Here is a 19,488-nt window from a genome sequence, read left to right as displayed (position 1 = left end):
ACCTAGAATTCTGCTGAAATCACCTAGAATTCTGCTAAGTAGAGATCTCTAAGATTAACATTTCGAGTAATACCATAGCCTTCCAACAGTTAATGCTCAAGTCCTACTTTTTCAGTCCTTACCAAATGACTCTGGCTTATAATACTGTGGTGTTTGGACCAAGGGTCGGGGGCGGATCACGTGAACGCGTTTGGGGGCAAGGCAGAAAACAGAGTGTGTTAAACAGGCTGGTTGGGGGTTTTGGCAAATTAGAGAATGGAAATCCCCTCAGAGGTGGGCATATTTAGGAATGTGTAACATTTCCTGCACGCTGTGAGCCACTGTAGCTTCTACAGTGGAGTTATGTCTGGAGTTGGTGGTATGGTGGGGATTAGCAACTTCTTGATATTTTCAACATGTCACCACAGACAAGAGGTTCAGGTTCCATTAGGAGAGGGTCCGAGGTATGGTCTAACACTGTGACCACACCAGACCAATTCTGCTTTCATGATACCTTTCACAAACTAAGTGTAGTTGAAGGCTTCCAACCATCTCATCCAGTTCAAAATAGCAACTTGGACCTAAAGGGATACCTCGCGAGGAAAAACATATGCCAATATATAAAGATAAAAAAGAAATTAAAGGCTTCTTTTCAGTATGTTATGCTTATATTTCAACTTCGAAACACTGTAATTTGGGAGTGGGAAGGGCACTAGTGGTACTTAACCTTGTAGGTTATCTCAGGGATGTAGACACACAACAAACTACTAAATCAATCATTCCACGTGTGCCTGGCAACGGGGAAAGGAAGCGTGTCCACTGTCCAGGAATCCACCATACTATTTCTAGAAATGTAATGGTTTGTTCCAGAAATACCATTCAAATAACTGTCTATCCATAGGTAAAACTGTCAATCTGTACCTATTTGTAGCAGGTGCGTGGTACTCTACATGGACATACTTTGCTAAGTGAATAATATCAATGAATTAAGTGCAAACACTAACAGAAGATCTGGGGTAGATCCCAGTGTAGAGCCATACATATGGCTGTGTATCCCTGACAGAGGGTTTCTCTGCGCCTGACTTCACTGCCCTGTGAAAGAAGGCTGTTGATGACATCTACCAGGCACGATGGTTGCTCACATACATTTCCATGCGCAGCACACACAGTACGCTCTCAATAAATGGAAGACGTTATGTAACGTGTCACCATTTGAATAAAAGTTAGCCCAAGTAATATGTGATTGTAACGAAAATATTGGAAATATAAGTTTTGAAAGCTGAAAATCAAATTTCAACACCTAGTTCATTTCCAAGATGTTTGTTGCCAGGATAACAAAAACCAAAATTTCAAAGTGGGCGGGGGGAGCGGCTGGTGGTGGTGGAATTGACCACATATTTATGATGGCAGCATTTTAATCTATATAACTGATCTCAATTAAGTTGATTTCATCAAAGAAAAAGTCTGTTAACAAAGGAGCTCTAAATTTCCCTGCAACTGTAAAATTCCATTATCTTCCAAAATCGCGTGATTTGCCCAAGGTTACAAATCATGCCAGATTACCAGCTTTGAGTTTACCACCGCATTCGACCTACTGAGAAAACTTTAGAAATATGATGATAAAAAGCATATTTAATTCCTATTGAAGGTGCAAACACCTCTTCATTGAGTTCATAATTAGCTTTTTATCAACCATGTTTGTGATTTCTCATTACAGAGTAATTAAAAGTAAGCTGGTAGAGAATACAATGCAATGAAATGGAAAGATGGCCATGGTACATTACCTTTAGGTGAATAAAAGCTGATTATAAAACAGAACGACCCAACTTTTGTAAAAATATATGTATAGAAAGAAATTTTTGAGGATACCTACTAGATTGTTAAACATTAGTTAACTAAGAGGTGAGTTATAGATGACTTCATTTTTGTTAGCTTGTCTATATTTTTTAACTTTAAAAAATATGAACAAGTATTGATTCTATAATAATTATAATTTTCAAATAAAAGTAAATTAAAATATTAGAACTAGAGATCACTGTGATTAGAGTAGAAAAAAATTATAAGTAGGCTGAGCCTATGTAAACCAGAGGCTCTAAGCAGGAGGCCCAGTTTCAACGAGCTCTTTATTGAAAGATTTCTAGTTTGTCTTGAAAAATCCAAAGTCTTGAGAGCACTGGGCTAGGACGACCAGCTCCTCCAGCACAGCCACTGCCCACTTCAGATGAAGTCTCATTCTCTCACTTGCCAAAATATAAGCATTCAAGCTTTCCACCTGTGGTCTAAACAGTGCAGCATAAAAGCCAGAAACATTCTGCAGAGGCTGAAAATGTAGCACTTGAAGATGAGCTGATCCTGATTTTCCTTAAGTTTTTTTTTTTTTTTTGGGGTATGCGGGCCTCTCACTGTTGTGGCCTCTCCTGTTGCGGAGCACAGGCTCCGGATGCGCAGGCCCAGTGGCCATGGCTCACGGGCCCAGCCGCTCCGCGGCATATGGGATCCTCCCAGACCGGGGCACGAACCCGTATCCCCTGCATCGGCAGGCGGACTCTCAACCACTGCGCCACCAGGGAGGCCCCTTCCTTAAGTTTTTAAAAGGGAGTGTGTGTACATATGTGCCTGTACACACACACATGCTCTTACTGCTAGACTGAGCTGACATTAATATTACTTGAAATGTATTGGTATCTCTGGCTAGTAGAATTATAAGTGACTTTTCTTTTTCACGCTTTGTATTTTTTCAGATTTCTACAAGGAACTTCTATCATTTATAATAATGTTGTGTTAGTTTCAGGTGTACAGCCAAGTGATTCAGTTATACATATACATGTATCTATTCTTGTTCAAATTCTTTTCCCATTTAGGTTATTACAGAATATTGAGCAGAGTTCCCTGTGCTGTACAGTAGGTCCTTGTTGGAAAGGGTTTAGGGAGAAATCTGGGGGGGCTAATATCTCCTACTCCATGCCTTAATGTCTCTATAGCTGCAATTCATTAACCAATGGGAATCTATGAGAGAAAGGCAGCAGCAGCTACACAGAGATACATGGACACACACACACACATCCAAAATTTATGTTTCAGCACCCTGATTCCCAGGGGCTTTGTCACATAACTTAAAACCCAAAGAGTTTTCACCTTACGCATTTCAGTCTGTAAATATGTCCATTCGCAAAAAGGGACTTAAAAAATGTTTAGTAGTAGAGACAGCATGCCGATTTTTTAATTAAAACAACAACAACTAGTTACAGTGTGAGGTAATTCATTTCAGGTTATTCCCGAGGGATCGAAAATGGTATAGAGTGGACTTTCATTGAGCATGCATGCTGATGACCGGACAGGCTTAGGAATTAGGAGCACTGGAGTGACTGCGGAAAATTCCTTTACACGGCATTCGTAACTTGGCAAAAGTGCCTTCTTGGCTTCACAAGGAAGAAATCAATAAGAACAACTTGAAACCCTTTTCTTTCTCTGGGGGGGAAGCATAGCCGTCAGTTGCAAGTATTTTTTCCATCCTTTTAGGCAAAAAAGAGAACTAGCAAGACCTTTTGGCCCTCTCAGATATACTGAATTTTCGGCAATCAGTGCAATCCTAAAACTTATTTTTAAGCAACCTCGGAAACAAAGAAAGCTGACTGTCAATTCTGAATAGAAAGGTGTCGCTGTTTTCACCCCTGAAACAATCTAGTGATGTATTTAGACAACAAATGGCTTGCGCGCTACCGACTACTTTATCCTACGAGTCATTTGTCATTTCACCTGGAGGAAACATGGCCATGTCCTTACCTAAAGACTGGTAGAGTTCCGTCATTTTGGGATGGTCCCAGCAAGTTGTTTGGGTCTCGTGGCTAAAACATAAAATACAAAGAGAGACTTTAGAATTTAGAATGAGTAGTAGAGAAAAGGAGACAAGAAAAAACCAAAAAGCACGGTACGCCTTTGGCTCATTTGGCTTCATTACTTCACAGGCCTTCCATCTTGCAGTGACGAATGTTTATTTTACAAGGAGAGAGACCCCAACCTTTGCTCTCAACAGGAAAAGCAGTATGATCATTATTTGGTAACCAGCATTTGTTTCTTTTTTTGTACCCACAAGTCGGCTGCACTTCTGTTAAAAGAAAATGACCCTGTTAGGTACTCAATAATCAAAAATCAGGATTCCTTCAGCCGTCCAATTCAGAACATACAGAAAGGACACTGACAAGTGTTATTCAACTCTGTCAAAGAGACACTGATATTAGTTTAATAAATAAATCGCCTCAGTTCTCATTTGCTTTCACTGTCCCTGACACTTTTCCATTACTTTCTTCTCCGTATCCAGATCTCATCTCTATGATGACTGTATTTCACTTCGGCTTAAGGTTCATCCATTGCCTGACTCATAGATTGTATCTTCCCCCTTCCCATTACTTTTAGAATGTCTTTTTAACTCGGCACTCTATATACCACCGCACCTTTTCCTATGTTTACTTGGGCCTGAATGAAGCATTCACAGTTCTCTTCCATTTCTTGAAGTTTAGCTAAGTGTGTTTGCTGGCTATCAGCTCCTGCCACAGAAAGAACAAAACACCTTTGTTCCGCATTCGATTCCGTGAATAAACCCGGGAGAGATAACTACATATACTTTTCCTTACTTTGGCCCATCTACATAAATCACCACAGCATCGTATTTCCAGTTTTCGGGGATTACTTGACTGGGCTTTGATGCAGTAAAATGCAGCCCTGAACAATATTTCAGTACTCATAAGCAGAGCCTATTCATTATCTTTGAGGGAAAGGTGGGAGTGGAGAGAGGAGAGATAGCTTAAATGTGGACACTTCAAGGGGAGCAGAAAGCACAGCGGCTGCACACAGAAAGAGGAGCTTAGGGAGGCCAACAATGTCAAGTGTACGTGTTAAATCTTAGGACTGGATTCTGGCTCTGTGGCCTACTAGCTGTGAGATTTGGGGCCAGCCCGCTTACCTGGGAGCGTTAAAGGACGAGCTGATATAGGAAGAGCTGATATAGACTGATACCTTCTGGTGCTCAATATGTGGTCATTTCTGTTATTATGTGGCCCCCAAATTACTGCCCACTAAAAGCAAAGCTTTCATTAGTTGATTATAATATAGATGAGGATCCAACTGTGGTTAAGTCAGCCGCACCTAAGACCCTTCATAGAGGGCAAAAGGAACACTCGATGTGTATTACCTCTGTTTTCAAGAAAATAAGCAAAAGAGGGAAACATTTATTGTGGTTTGATAAATAGAACACAATCACAAATGACAAAAAACATGTGGAAATTCCCCAAAGTGTGCAACTTCAGAGACCATCCCTCTGATATTTACTAACATTCAGCAATTGAATGGTGAAGGCTAGTGCAAGAAATTTACAAGACAGCGTTCATTGGGGAAGGGCTGTTTCAGTCTCTTCCAAACCTGTTTGTTTCTGTTTGACTTTTCCACAGAGACAATTCGCGGCTGAGGAGTAAGTCAGTCGAGGGAATGTACCAGAGTAGAATCCAAATCTTACAGAGCAAGACAAGCAAAAGATACAGTCCATGCTTTAGGGGGTTTCTGAAAGCCCCATGTCCACACTGGTTTATGATCTGGAGAAGGGGTGGGAGGGACTGGTACTTTATATGCACAGCACAAGGAGGCTGCAGTTTGCAGCTTCATGGAAAAAGTGTTGCTTATTCTCGGATGTTTTTTTAGCTCCGAAAGAGACTGTGTACCAATTCCATACACAAGTGTCCGGCAAGGAAAGGTTACCTTCTACTGAGACCACCCTGCATTTAGACCTCTGCCATTTCCAAAGGCCATCATATGTGAGCACCAGGGAGGGAGGAAGGGAGAAAAGGGGAAAAGCACATGTGTCCACATGTACAGGCTCTTATTACACACACTACATAATAATAACATCCCATCTCTACCACATGTGGGAGGACTGTAGCATCTTCAATCGATGGGCAGAAAAACGTCTGTCTGAGCTGACAAACCTAACCTGACAGAGACAGAGAGAACCAGTATGAAAAGCCACCATCTGTAATGGACTTCAAATCGGAGGAACACGGGCAAGAAATAACTTGTACCAAACGCAATTCCAAAAGAAAAGAGAAACTTGCCTACGAGTGACAGGAGAATCCCACGTAGACTGAATGGGAGCTTCATGTAGCTCCCTCCCTCCAAAAAAGATTTCATGACTGTTGATATACCTACACTTCCACCTTTTAAAGGAATTTATTCCAGTGGTTAAAAATTATGAAAGGGATTTTAGAAATTATTATTTAATCCATCTGTCCATAGCTAAATTGAAATGTCCTTTACTGGAGGAAGGAAGAAATTCTAAGCCCCTACTTCTGCGCTCCATTCATGTGCTAACACATACCAGTTAGTCCTTTCTAGGTACTCATTCTTTCTCCCAATTAGTTGTGATTCTGGGGTATGTGAATAACCTAGATAAATGAACTCAAACAAATCCAAAAGCTAATCTTCTTTTACCTTCCTCCCCTCCAACACGCAAGCCTTTTATTTTTAAGCAATGCAAAGTAACTAGAAAACCAGATTTATATTTCACCTTTGCCGAGTTAGTTTCACTTCCATTACAACCCGGCAGTAAGTGAAAGAAGTGAGCACAAGTGGAAAGAAAAGAATAAAGGGTGTGACTAATCCTCCAAACTAGAAAAATAATCGTTTAATCATTTAATGCTAAAAACAATTGGCAACATAGCTGAAATGACTCTAGCTTTGGGGGTAACTATATGATGAACCAAATAGTCGCTTCACTGTATGTGGGTATTTTCAATCTGTGATGAATCCAAAGCCCTGGTGGGACATTATTTAACCTCCTAAACAGATAGGAAAGATAAGTATGAACAGGATGAAATGGTAAACAGGAATTTGCGTAACTCCTAGCTACAGTCAGTCTACCTTATAGAACAAACCAACTTTTGGTCTGTGATCTGTATTGATTTTGATTGGTTTTACAGCTGTATTTCTGATTGATTGGTTTTACAGCTGTATTTCTGACTCTGTGCCTAGCTTCAAAAACAGGAGAGGATTCTCAGTAGCTCCACGAGAAGCACTTCAGGTTCATCTGGAATACACAGACAATATAGAAAAATATGCTGTGCCGGGGAGCTGGTGGTGGAAGGGTGGGTGGTACTGGTTTTCTGGTTACTGTCTCTATTTTGCACTTCACTTTTCACATCGGAAATGCACTGCCCATATACCATGTGCAACCAGAATGGCAATTCCGGACCCTGTTCACAAGTTCATGGTTACATCTTTGTTCAGTCTTCCTGAAAACAATGATGTTCAACATAGATCAAAATTCTACATATGCATTAACACAGAAACCAGCCTCATAAATAATGCTTAAAACGCCCTTTAAATCTTTTAAAAAATGGTATTGATTTTGGCCCTGATGGTTCCAAAACCTGGCATCAGATATGCCTCTCTGAACAGCCTTCAAACTCTGATTTCCCCTCTTTTTTTAAAAAAAATGTGTATAAGCTACAATAATCTCTCTTTCCCCTTTTATTTTCAGCCATGATAAGAACCAGAAACAAATTAAAATACAAAATCACTGGATGTGACAAAAGACCCTGGCAACACCTACTTGTCAATAATAAGAAATTAAAGCATTACTCCACTGAGCACAGGGCTGACCTAATTTCCTACCACACAATTTAAATTTTCTCTCACCTTCTTTAGTTTCAAGTAGTGTGCAAGGTTATTCTAACCGCCTCAGAGCTGTTCCTGCTGTCAGTGCTGGAATATCAGACTTATTGGAACTGCTTTTTTAGTTTCTTTAAAAACAAATATTAAACACGTATAAAAAGTAACAAATTTCTACTGCTCTCCCCGGGGAAAATGGCAGTTGCCTAATTAAAATAAGATTTCTTCTGCCACCACTGTTATTTGGTACTGAAAATATTCCAAACAGTCGCCTTTAAAAAAAATATCTTTCCACTACTTCCCAGGGAGGAAACTAATCACTATGCAGCGATATAAAAAGGTAACATTCTCTTGCGATTTGCAGAGGATTAGAGTTTGGCTTCATATATAATCTGGAGCCCATTGATCCACACACACAAAATCATTTCCCTTTAATCTGGGGATCAGACTCTCTTTCTAGAGAAACCTTGGCATTTGCATGGTGAATGTTGAACTTGGCTTGCATGGCTGGAATACTGGCAGGGTGGGAATGGGAAAATATATTTAAAAGTTTCTGCTATTGTGGGTAGGGGGTGGGGGGTGTTGGTCTAAGCATCAGAAATCCTATTCTAGTCCCCATTTCTTGTTACCTGGAATTGTTAACATTTTACTCTGGCTCAAGGCAGGGCAAAGATGATTGCCTCGGTGACTGTTCCAGCTGTTACTTGTCCTCCGTTCTGTTTGCTTTTCAGGGCTTAACTCCCACCCACCCTCAACTTTGGCCAAAGCAATTTCACTTCAGGGTCGTGTCCAATCCAAGATCAAACAATGAGGGCTGAAACCAATTCTACGGTGATCAAGGGTCAGAAACCTTTCATAAACCCATGTTGTTTCATTTGCACCTCTGCTTCTCCAAGAGCAACCGTATCCTCCAAGGAGGGGATTTGGGACAAGGAAATAAAACATCTAGGCAAAAAAGAAAGGGTGACGCGGGGGTGACAAGGAGAGGAGACAGGGGTAAAGAGGCAGAGAGGCCAAGAAAGAGCTTGTTGGCCACAAATGTTTATTTCCCTCAAAAACTTCGGCTCGTCACTTAAACTGGATGAATTTTTTTCATGTTCAAGTATTTTATAATTAATAATGTCTCCCTCAGGCAACTAAACCCCTTCAATTCAAGCTTCAAACTTAACTCCAAATTTAACGGAGATAAACAGTGTCCTGCCCTTTTCAGGGCCATGATCGGATCGGGAATGACAAACTTTGCTTAAAGACAAGCACAAACACCTGGAGAAAAGCGAGAGAAGGACACCCAGCAATGACTCCACACTCAACCCCAGAGGGCAAAGAAAAAAAAACCACCCTCGATCCTCTATGTCAAACCCTTGACTTCTGGGCTTTAATTGCTTTTCCTTTCTCTCCCGATTTCTGCAAGTTTTAGGGCATGGGACAAACACAGTAGAAAATGCAACGAGGGAAATGTCAGTTGGAATCCTCGGAAGAAATCAGGCAGAAAGTTGACCTTTTGGCACTTGCAGCGCAATGGAAGGTAGAGCCTGGCGCACCCCTTCCTTCTGCGAGGTCGGGCGACGATTTAGGAACAGCCTGCCTGGCTCACGTCCACACAGACAGCCCGGAAAGGAGCCAAAAGCTCCCGCGGCCCCAAGCCCCGCGTGGGGAACGCTCTGTCCCCTCCGGGTACGGCGAGACATCAGCCTTTTCTCTCCGAGCCCGCCCCAAAGCCGGGGGAAGCGTCTCCCAGCGAGCCAGGCGCCGGGGGGAAGCCCCGGGGGCGCACCTGCTGCGGCGCCGCGGGGACCCGCGGGGGAGGTGCCCCTGCGCCCGGACGCCGGGGGTCCAGCCGCCGCGCGGTTCCAAGTTTTGGCCGCCTCGGCTCGCACCCTGCTCGCGCCACAAGTGCACTGATTGCGGCGATCCGAGGGCGCCGCGTTGCACTTACCCTTTGAGCTGTTCCCTCATGGCTGCAAGGGCTCCGCGGCCGGGGGAGGGCGCGAGCGGAGGAGTGAGCTTCCCAGAGCCGCCGGGCTCCCTGAAAGTCGAGCGCCGCCGCCGCCGCCCAGGCTCGCAGCTGAAAGCACTGCGGAGGAGCCAGCGCGGGTTAGCGGGCGGGAGGGCGGGGCGCGCGGGAGGGGGCGCTGCGGGCAGACGGGGCGGGGCTGGGCCGGGCTCCGCCCCCACCTAGCGCCCTGGGAACCCGGACACCCCGAGACCCGGCAGTCGGGGCTTTCAACACGGAAAGGAAACAGAAAAGAAAAAGAAAGAAAGACGGAGGAGATTTAAGGTAGTGCCGGGAACCTGGAAGCCGCACACCGCCCTGCCAGCACCCCCTTAAAACCTCCAGCAAGACTACTTGTTGCCTAAATAAACGACCTAGGTGCAAATGACCTCATCGCAGATAATTAAGTGTGTGGGTCAAGAGTTTTCTTTTTAGAGAATGAAAGAGAAAAAAAAAATTCACAAGCATAATTCTTCCCTTCCCGCCGCGCCACCCCCCACCAATTGAAGATTAAATTGGTGGAGATGTAAGGACATGACATTCAGGTTCCGCTCATCCTGGGCTAAATGGGCTTTTAAGGAAGCATTTGTCTGTGTGTTTGTGATATAGCAGTGGTTCTCATCGTGTAGTCCTGGGACCAGCAGTAGCAGCATCGCCTGGGAACTTCTTAGAAATGAAAATTCCCCAGGGCCCCAGCCCAGAGAGAGCTACTGAATCAGAAACTTGGAGCACACTGAAGTTTGAGAACCAGTGGTATAGACTCTTTAAATAAAAACCACCACCAATGGTGTGGCACGGTGTGGTCTTTTAGTATTGTTTAGAGAAACCTAAAAGGAAACCATTTCCAATGGAACGTCTCACTGGAAAAGTTACAGGGCCTGGTAGTTCAAATATTTCTAATTGTAGAGTTTGCAATATTATGACACAGATTAAGTATGCAAAATTCTTACAGGCTTGGAAATATTCTGAAGAGAAGAAAGCCTTCATTAGCCCAAAAATTTTTCTCAGCCTTCACATATCTTCGATTAGAGTCCAAAGGGTATTTTCAGATAAACTCCCTTAGTGGTTTCATTGTCCCCTTTTGTCCATTTATTTTGTTGGCCTGCTTTTTCTTTTTATCTTCTTTCAACCATTTCCTTTTCACTCTCTGTTCTGGTTCATTTGTTCTACTTCAGTTTACAGCTTAAAAAGTGTTCCCTTTTATCTTTTTAAATATCCTCTTTTTTTTTTTTTCCTCAACATTTCCCCCAGCCCCGGAGAATGTTCGAGCTGAAAGGACTCTAGACATCAATCTCCCTTTACCGTCTGCTACAGCGCGACAAAAGAGGCAAAAATAAAGTGCAGGAACCAAAGGGAAAGGGAGTGCCAAGTTTCTTCATTACCCTTGACAAACCAAATACAAATGTAAATGTTATCACGGAAGACACGTGCATGCAGATCTGATTGGTGTTGCTATTTTAAAGCAAATAGGGCACTTCTGGCATTTTGCCTGCTAAACTGAGACCTTACTGCTATCTTTTAGTCATTTTGAGCCAGTGAGTTGTGGATGCGGCTGCTCTTAAGGTCTGGGGGGCAGAGGGGGGCATGCTAGGACTGGCTTTGGGTGAGGCTGTCCCTTGGTCTTACTGGAGATTCTACATCTGCCCCTATCTTTGACTGGGGGAGAAGGATTAGTGTTCTGTGATAAGGAAGTGGTGGCCTTTGCAGTTAATCAGTGACGTAATCTCTGTGTCAATGTATCAAGCCCATCCCTTAAATATTGTTTATGTCTGTTCCAATGAAAAGACACAAACCTCCCAGCATGGGCATTTGTAAATATTAGAAATCAATCAACTAAAGGTTTGTAACACCTATGTGATAGGATACATTGTCTTTCTCTGGTTTTTTTTTCTGTTTGTTTTACACTTTTAAATTACCTGCTCAAGCTTCAGGAGTTCTGATGTTTCTCTAAAATATAAATGCTCAAGTCTACTTTCTCAGTGTCCAGCTAGAAAACTACTCAGAACAATTCATTGAAAAAAAAAAAGGAAAATTAGAAATCACTATTCAATTTTTTTCTTAAATTTGACAGATGGCAATCCTGCAAAATACATCTTTAAGTTCTTTTTTAGACTGGAGTTACAGGCACTTGAAGACTTGTTCCCAAATCTTGATGTTGTTTTAGAAATTAAATACAGAAAGTGTTATTAAGAAATGACATGGGCAGCACTTCCCTGGTGGGGCAGTGGTTAAGAATCCGCCTGCCAATGCAGGGGACACAGGTTCGAGCCCTGGTCCAGGAAGATTCCGCATGCCATGGAGCAACTAAGCCCATGTGCCACAACTACTGAGCCTGCGCTCTGGAGCCCATGAGCCACAGCCACCGAGCCTGCGTGCCACAACTACTGAACCCATGTGCCTAGAGCCCGTGCTCCGCAACAAGAGAAGCCACCGCAATGACGCCCGTGCACCGCAATGAAGAGCAGCCCCCGCTCGCCGCAACTAGAGAAAGCCCGTGCACAGCAACAAAGACCCAACACAGCCAAAAAAGTAAAAAAATAAATTTAAAAAAAAGTACTGACATGTGCCTCACTGTGACTGCTTTGTTGTTAATTTCAGTTAGATTATGAATATTGTTTTATTAGGGAAAGACATTAAGAAAAGAACATAATTTATATATCCTCATTTCATATATGAATTATAGAGTGATGCCATGTATGATAATACATTAATTGCCTACTTGTAGTAGCTCTCCTCGTATTATTATTATTGTTTTGATGTAAACCACAGATATGAAAGCAGCATAAAAACACTTAAGTTGAAATCCTGCTTTTAAAACCTACCATGAGCTACTTGTCCTCAATACCATGGCTAGAATGTGGCAGTGCAAGGATTGGAACTAGGGAATCTGGCTTCAAGGCCCGTGCCGTTAGCCACTCTGTCATGCTGCCATCCAGAGAAGTGGCTTCTTTTGCTCTGGGGGAAGATCTGTATTTTTCTTGTGTGCTCATAAGTGACCTCACTGCTGGCTGACAGCAGAGGAGAGTCAATTTGCTAGAAACAGAGGTAAGGAAGGAGATAAGATGAGGTCTAGGAAGGCAACCTAGTAAATTTTTCCATACACCAAACTCCAGTTTTTGAACCACTTAAATGTTGTAGGTACTTAGAAAAACGAGGACCTCTCTGACCTAAGGGACTGTGCTGGGGATTTCCCCATTCCTCCTTCCAGCTCTATTCTCTGCCCCTTTCCACTCTGCTCTGTGGCCCACGATGTTGGACCTCTGTGGAGGGCATCCATCAGGCTCTTTTGCCCACTGGCTTCCTTTCACTTTCAGCCAATGGGAGGTAATGATGAAAGGCCTGTAGCAGGAGATGAAAGGGCAGGAGGAGAGAGATGTTGGGGTATTTATTCCCCAAGCTCCCTCCTGTTGGTCTTGAGCCTGGCAGGGGCCGAGTTTCTTTACCCCCGGCCACGAGTCTTGTGGGACAGTCATTTCTATCGCAACAGCTTGCTCCAGGTTCCTTAAACCGTTCCCTCCCTTTGCCCTTGTTATTTCTCCTACACGGCTCGGATTTTAGTCAACAGCCTTTTTCATCACACTCTCTTCAAGGACCACCTTTGAACGTACCGTTTCTCCCAGGACCCAGACCAAACAGGGACCCACCCAGTCAAAGCCACCCTCTGGGGCACTTGAGTGGCTGCTGAGTAGGGACCACTGATGGAAGAGAAAGTTAACTCCACCTGTTGGAGCTGAAAAGGAGATTAGGCTCACTCACTGGAGAGCTATTTCTAGAAGCCTCCTCTGTAGGCCCAAAGGGAGTTTCTGGCCCATTGGGGGTAACTGCAGGTCAATAATTATGAACGGTGATAACAGCAGGAGTGAAGGTAAATAGGCAAGAAACAGCCTATTCTTTCTAAGAGCTTCAGTGCTCTCCTTGATCTTTGAGAGAGAATGTCCAGATAGAGATCAGAGAGGTGGACAAATTCAGAAGGACCTGGTGTGACGATCCAGAGTTTGTCCTGTATCCTGAAAGGTATGGGTGATCTTTTTTTTTTTTTTTTTTTTTCCCCTTCTTGCGGCATCCGGGCCTCCCACTGTTGTGGCCTCTCCCGTTGCGGAGCACAGGCTCCGGACGCGCAGGCTCAGCGGCCATGGCCCACGGGCCCAGCCGCTCCGCGGCACGTGGGATCCTCCCGGACCGGGGCACGAACCCGTGTCCCCTGCATCGGCAGGCGGACTCTCAACCACTGCGCCACCAGGGAAGCCCCTGGGTGAGCTTTTTAAAGAAGGAATTTAAGAATCAGTGTGGCTCTGTCAGATCTGTCTTTCAGAAAAATCACTTGGGCAATGGTGTGGGGCTGGATCAGAAGAGTTTGCAATAAGGATACCAGATACAGGGTGACTGCAGTGTGATGAGGATCTGAACAATGGCAGTGGGAGAGAGACTGGGGAAAAAATACAATAATGTTAAAACTACAGGAGTCTTGACTGATTGGAAGTAAGAATGAACGAGAGGAAAGACCTAGGGCAATGGTCCTCAAGCCCGGCCGCCACTGGAATCACCTGGGGAGCGTTAAGAAAAATTCGGATGCCTGAGTTTCACCACCCTGAGATTTCGATTTAACGGGCCTTGGGCACTGGGATTTTTAAGGCTCCCCAGGTGATTCTAAAATGCAGCCAAGGTTAAGGATTACTGTTGTAGGCTGACTCTCAAGATTGGATGAGTAATACTCACCAAGCCAGGACTCTCAGGAGGAGGGGACAGGTTTAGGCAGACGAGGGTCAGGGAGAGATGATCAATTCAGTCTTGAGCCTGCGGACTTGGAGGTGGCAGTGTGATGTGAAAGGCAGTTGGACATGTGAGTCTGGAACTCAGAGGGAAGATGTCTGGATTGGAGCTATCAATTTGAACTGGCAGTATTTGTAGGGTGTGGGTTTGGATGATCCCATTTAGTGGACAGCGTGAATGGTCAAGGACGGAGGCCAGGCTGCTCCTATCTTCCACAAACCCATCCTTTTCCTTTTAGGCTGCTCGCGGTTTCAATGTTAGCCTGATTTTACCAGGATAAAATGAGGAGCAGAAAGGGAAAGGAAAAGACAGGGAATGGTCTGCAGTGGGCACTTGCCTGGGGATGGCCCTGAGGGATTTCACCACCGCCCTAGGGTCCAGCTTCCCTCTGACTCCAAGAGTCTCTATCTGAACTGCTTTTCGTTCTGTAACTAATCTTAAGTATAACCTGCATCATTTTATAAAAATCCATTTGGAATTATAGGTATTGCTTCAATTAAGCATAGCACATAGTTTATGGCAAAGTTTCCACATTTGGGTATCTAGTAAACGCAAAAGGATTCCATGTTTCTCTTTGCATAGTACAAGTATTAGCCATGAACAGTGAATCAGATGTCTCACAAATGCGTACAGTGATGGTGAGTCACTGTCAGGACAGATACCATGGTGTACTAATTAAAATATGTATAACAATCCCTTTAGGTCAATCTGAAACCAGCATCTTCTGGATATAAGCATATCCAGTCAGTTCGCATTAACTAGTAAATGAAGAGGCCTCTACATTCAGACACAGAGCACTTCACACACACACAAAAGCCTATTTTTCCATCTAAACCAGAGATTTCACCAAACAGGTTCCAGGTAAAGTCAGGCTGGGCTTGACTCTCATACAGTATTCTTCTAATAAGATTTTTCAAAGCTTCACGGAGCCACCTATATCAAAGCAAACATCTAAAAAGATGGGAAGTTTAGCATCTTCACTAAAATAAAGCCACACTTCTTTAACCTCACAGGCCCGGCGGTTGCTCCGCGTTACCTATTAGCCTGCCAGCTATAGTGCTGTTTCCCCGGGTATATGGAGCACACCACCTCCCGCTAAACATGGATATTGGTTACGGTGTTTCAAGCAGCTCTGACTACGGCATTCGTGGTCCACCTTAACAACAGCTCAAAGCTGTAACTATTGGTCTGCCTTTCCCAAATGGTGGTGCCAAATAACAGGAATTTCAAAACTAGGCAGAAATTCTGACACTCTGCATAATCTGCCTTCCTCTCCAGCTACAAATAAGGCTTTGTATTCCATTAGACTCACAGCAGGTGAAAACCCCAATTAGTGAATTCATTCTGGGGCCTCTTTCTACCTTCCTCCCACACACCACAGTTAAAAAAAAAAAAAAAGGAAGTCTCAGCCTTTTGTCAAATCACAAGCAAATTAACCCTTGGGTCTGCCCAATCAAGCCATGTACCACATGAAGAAGTTTCATAGGAAAGTGGCAGGCCGTTGAAAGATGTACCTTTCTTAACTTAATGGGGGTTACAGAAAATTCTATTTCTCCAGATTTTATTGTTTTCTCCAAATCCATAAATACTCTCAGATTCTCTGATCAATCTAGAAATTAGTTTTCTTTTTACCTGAATACTCAAAGCCAATATCATCTAAAGAATGATTAATGGACAGTCTGCTACAAGAGAGAATTATTTTTAAGTTATGTTCTTATTTTGGTGTATTCGAGGAGAGAGAAAATATTAAATTTTAGTTTAAACACTATGTTTTGGCCTTAGGAAGCGCACAAACTCTACATTTCATACTTTGTAAATATTTATTTGTCAAAGGAAATTCATCATTGGACTAGGATAGAGATTTGGTTTGAACGTTCAAAAAAAAAGCAAGACAGCTTTAGTTCTTCGAGTGATTTACTTATACTCTGTCAACTGCTTCTCTGGAAATAACTCACAACCCAGCTTTATTTATGAGCATATGATTAAAAAAGAGCAGCTTTGTCTTTTTAAATTGTTTTAGTCTTGTCACTTTTCTTGAAACAAGCCGTAGGACTTGTTATCCACAAGAAAATACTGAACATACATCAAATAGTAACACAGCTTTTAGAGGTAGTCATCTGTTACTATCAGAGGTTCATTTCATTTTGAGGCTTTTTAATTAAAATGCAAAATTCTACACACATTCCTGCCTAACTTACCCCTTTCTGAAATACTCGAATTGCATAAAAAAGTTAAATGCTAATGTAACCATTTTTAATACTTATGACTTGGTTCTTGAGATTCCGAAAAAAGTAAACAAAGGAATTACCAGTCAATTAAGCGAACAAGGAAGTCCTCCTAAGTTGAAACAGATAAGGAAAATTTAATATTCAAATGCTACGGAATGAAGACACTGGGTTTTTTTTTCCCCTTTGAGATGAATATCTACCAGGATCAAAAGCAGCATCTTAATCTTCAGCAAGCGAAGCTGTATATTCTGGCAGAAGCATTAACTCCAGCAAAGCAGAGCTCTAGACCAATTCTGCCCCTAGAGGCCAGTCACTTAACCCTCAGAGACCAGTCACTTAACCCCTCTGGAGCTCTGGTGACTCTTCTGTAAAATTCGGACACTACTGCAACCAGCCAAAGTAGGGGTCAAGTGACATAATGACTATGAAAGTGATTGGAAGGCTGGGGGATGCCATGTTAATGCAAAATAGCCTGTTGTGCAGGGGTAATTCCTTAAAGGAAACCCAGTAAGTCCGGGAACAGTGTTAGGAATATGGCACAAAATAAATCAGCACTGTCACTTTAACTTTTCATTTTTAGACTGTTGTATGAGGGAAGACAAGTGGTCCAAGAGTTTCAGTCTTTTCTCTTTAATAACTTGCAAAGGGAACTTTTACTTCTTTTGTTTTCTACATTTAAGAAGGAAGCAAGTAGGTAAAATAAGATTTTTTTTTTTTTTTGGAAAATATCACTAACCACAAGCCTGAGATAGGAGTAAAATTCACACCATACTCTATTACTTTTTGGGGCCGAGGTTAAAATATCAATACTATTCACACATGTTAAAAGATGTATTCACATTCATACTGGCAGAGAGCAGAACCCTAGAGTAGTAAGAGAACAAGTGAATATTGGTTTTATGGGGGACAGTGGGAGGGAAAGATTCCCTGCACCCTGATGGAGAAGTACTCTTGGTGCAGGCACTGAACAGCCAGGATGTGGTAGGAATCCCTAAAAGGGGAAATGGAGGTTAAAAACCAATTTAACCGGGACTTCCCTGGTGGCGCAGTGGTTGGGAATCCGCCTGTCAACACAGGGGACACTGGTTCGATCCCTGGTGCGGGAAGATCCCACATGCCGCAGAGCAACTAAGCCTGTGCGCCACAACTACTGAGCCCGCGCTCTGGAGCCTGGGAGCCACAACTACTGAGCCCGCATACCTAGAGCCCATGCTCCACAACAGAAGAAGCCACCACAATGAGAAGTCCGCGCACCGCAGTGAAGAGTAGCCCCTGCTTGCCACAACTAGAGAAAGCCCGCTCGCAGCAATGAAGACCCAGCTCAGCCATAAACAAACAAATACTCTTACTTTAAAAAAACAAACCAATTTAACCAATTAATGATTTACCAAGGGCTGAATCTTATACTTCAGTTCTAGTTTATTTTTGTCAAGACATTTTTTGAAGATAAAAGGGAAATATGAATACAAGGCATTTTAATTAATCCACAAATTCCCAAGAAATCTTTTTCATGTCCCATACCTAGACTGTTTCGCTATTAAATATTCCCCTATATTCATTTCTTTAAGTGACTGCAATTGTGGTATATTTATGGGGCATTTATATATGTCTTTGCTTGTGAAACTCTTCCATTTTTCATTACTATTAGTAAAACCTGGGAAGTGTTTGGAGGATGGACTTGGGAATATTTTAATATTTCAACATTGTAATCAGTTTCCTCTACCAGAGGGACTCAAATATGGCTTTGATCTGAAGGAGCTTACAATCTAGTGGAGGGGAGGAGACAGATGCACACATGATGAAGCACAATATCAGACAGATTCTAAATACAGAAATAGAGACATGGAAAAAAAAGCAAAAAGAGAAAGGGGGTTAGTTTGACCTAATTAGGGAACATACATTTTAATTAACAGCTAACTAGGCTTAAGTCACCAGGTTTCATGTATGTTTTTGTTAGTGGAAGAAGAGCTAAAGCAAGTTTCTTAAGTTGACTCTGCGAGCTAATCTCTCATATTAATAATTTACTAAGGCACAGATTTTTTTTAATGTTAACATACTGCTGTGTTATGAAATCAGATTATGCTTTTTTGGAGTTAAAAAACATATTGTGCCAATATAGGGTTTTGTATCTCAGGAAGACTAATACGCAGAAAATACCAACATCCCCATTAGAATATGAGATCACATTCCTGAGTTAATATCAAGCCTATAGTGTGGAAATCTAGGTCTTCACAGCTTGAATTACTCTCAACCCTTAGAAGCTTCTTCTCATATATTGGATAGAGAAGAAAAAATTGCCATCACCTGTACTTCTGAATGTTTTTCGTTTTAAACAGAAATTAAATTAAATTTGGAGTGGGAAGAAACAAGCTTGAAAAAGAGGGTATGGATTAGAATGGGAATGTATACTATGGAGACTACATTACACTAGTCCAGTTATGAGAAGATAAAGGCCTGGGATAAAGAAAATGGCACTGGGAATTGGTGGAAAGGTTGAATTCAAGATAGGTCATAGGATAAAATCAACACTGCTTTTCAACCAGTTGGAGGTGAGTACTGGAGGAAAGGGAAGAGTAGGATTTTTGATAATGGCAGCATTAGCTGAGGATTCAGATTTTAGTTTATACTATGCATGTATTTATACCTCACATTGTTCCACAGAGGCTTTAGGGCAACTGATAAGAATGTATAAATTTCAAAAATTAATAGATAGAATTAAGGATTAATTCTATTATCTATTATTAATTCTATTATTATTAATTAATGTAGGAAATAGAATAAAATATGAAGAAGGGAGGAAAAGTTATAACACACATTTGAAGACCACAGGGCTTGGTATACCTAGTAAGTTTAGCTATGTAC

General features: G+C 42.4%; 1 protein-coding gene across 6 annotated transcripts in view; it reads right to left on the bottom strand.

Annotated features, from left to right (window-relative positions):
• The window catches only part of DMD (dystrophin), a 2,087,389-nt gene that overhangs the window by 142,319 nt on the left and 1,925,582 nt on the right, over nt 1–19,488 (bottom strand). For 2 of the 6 annotated variants that reach the window (XM_081221405.1, XM_081221404.1), the window contains exon 63: nt 3,763–3,824. In XM_081221405.1, the coding sequence (XP_081077531.1) occupies nt 3,763–3,824 (62 nt within the window). Of the gene's footprint in view, nt 1–3,762; nt 3,825–9,571; nt 9,752–19,488 lie in introns of those variants that run through there. The other 4 variants (XM_081221407.1, XM_081221409.1, XM_081221406.1 and 1 more) reach the window with 4 other exon arrangements.

Source organism: Mesoplodon bidens (genome assembly GCF_964165515.1).
Source record: "Mesoplodon bidens genome assembly, chromosome: X".
Taxonomy (NCBI): Eukaryota; Metazoa; Chordata; class Mammalia; order Artiodactyla; family Ziphiidae; genus Mesoplodon; species Mesoplodon bidens.
The sequence above is the reverse complement of the archived record's forward strand: the minus strand, read 5'-3'. Positions and strand labels throughout refer to the sequence as shown.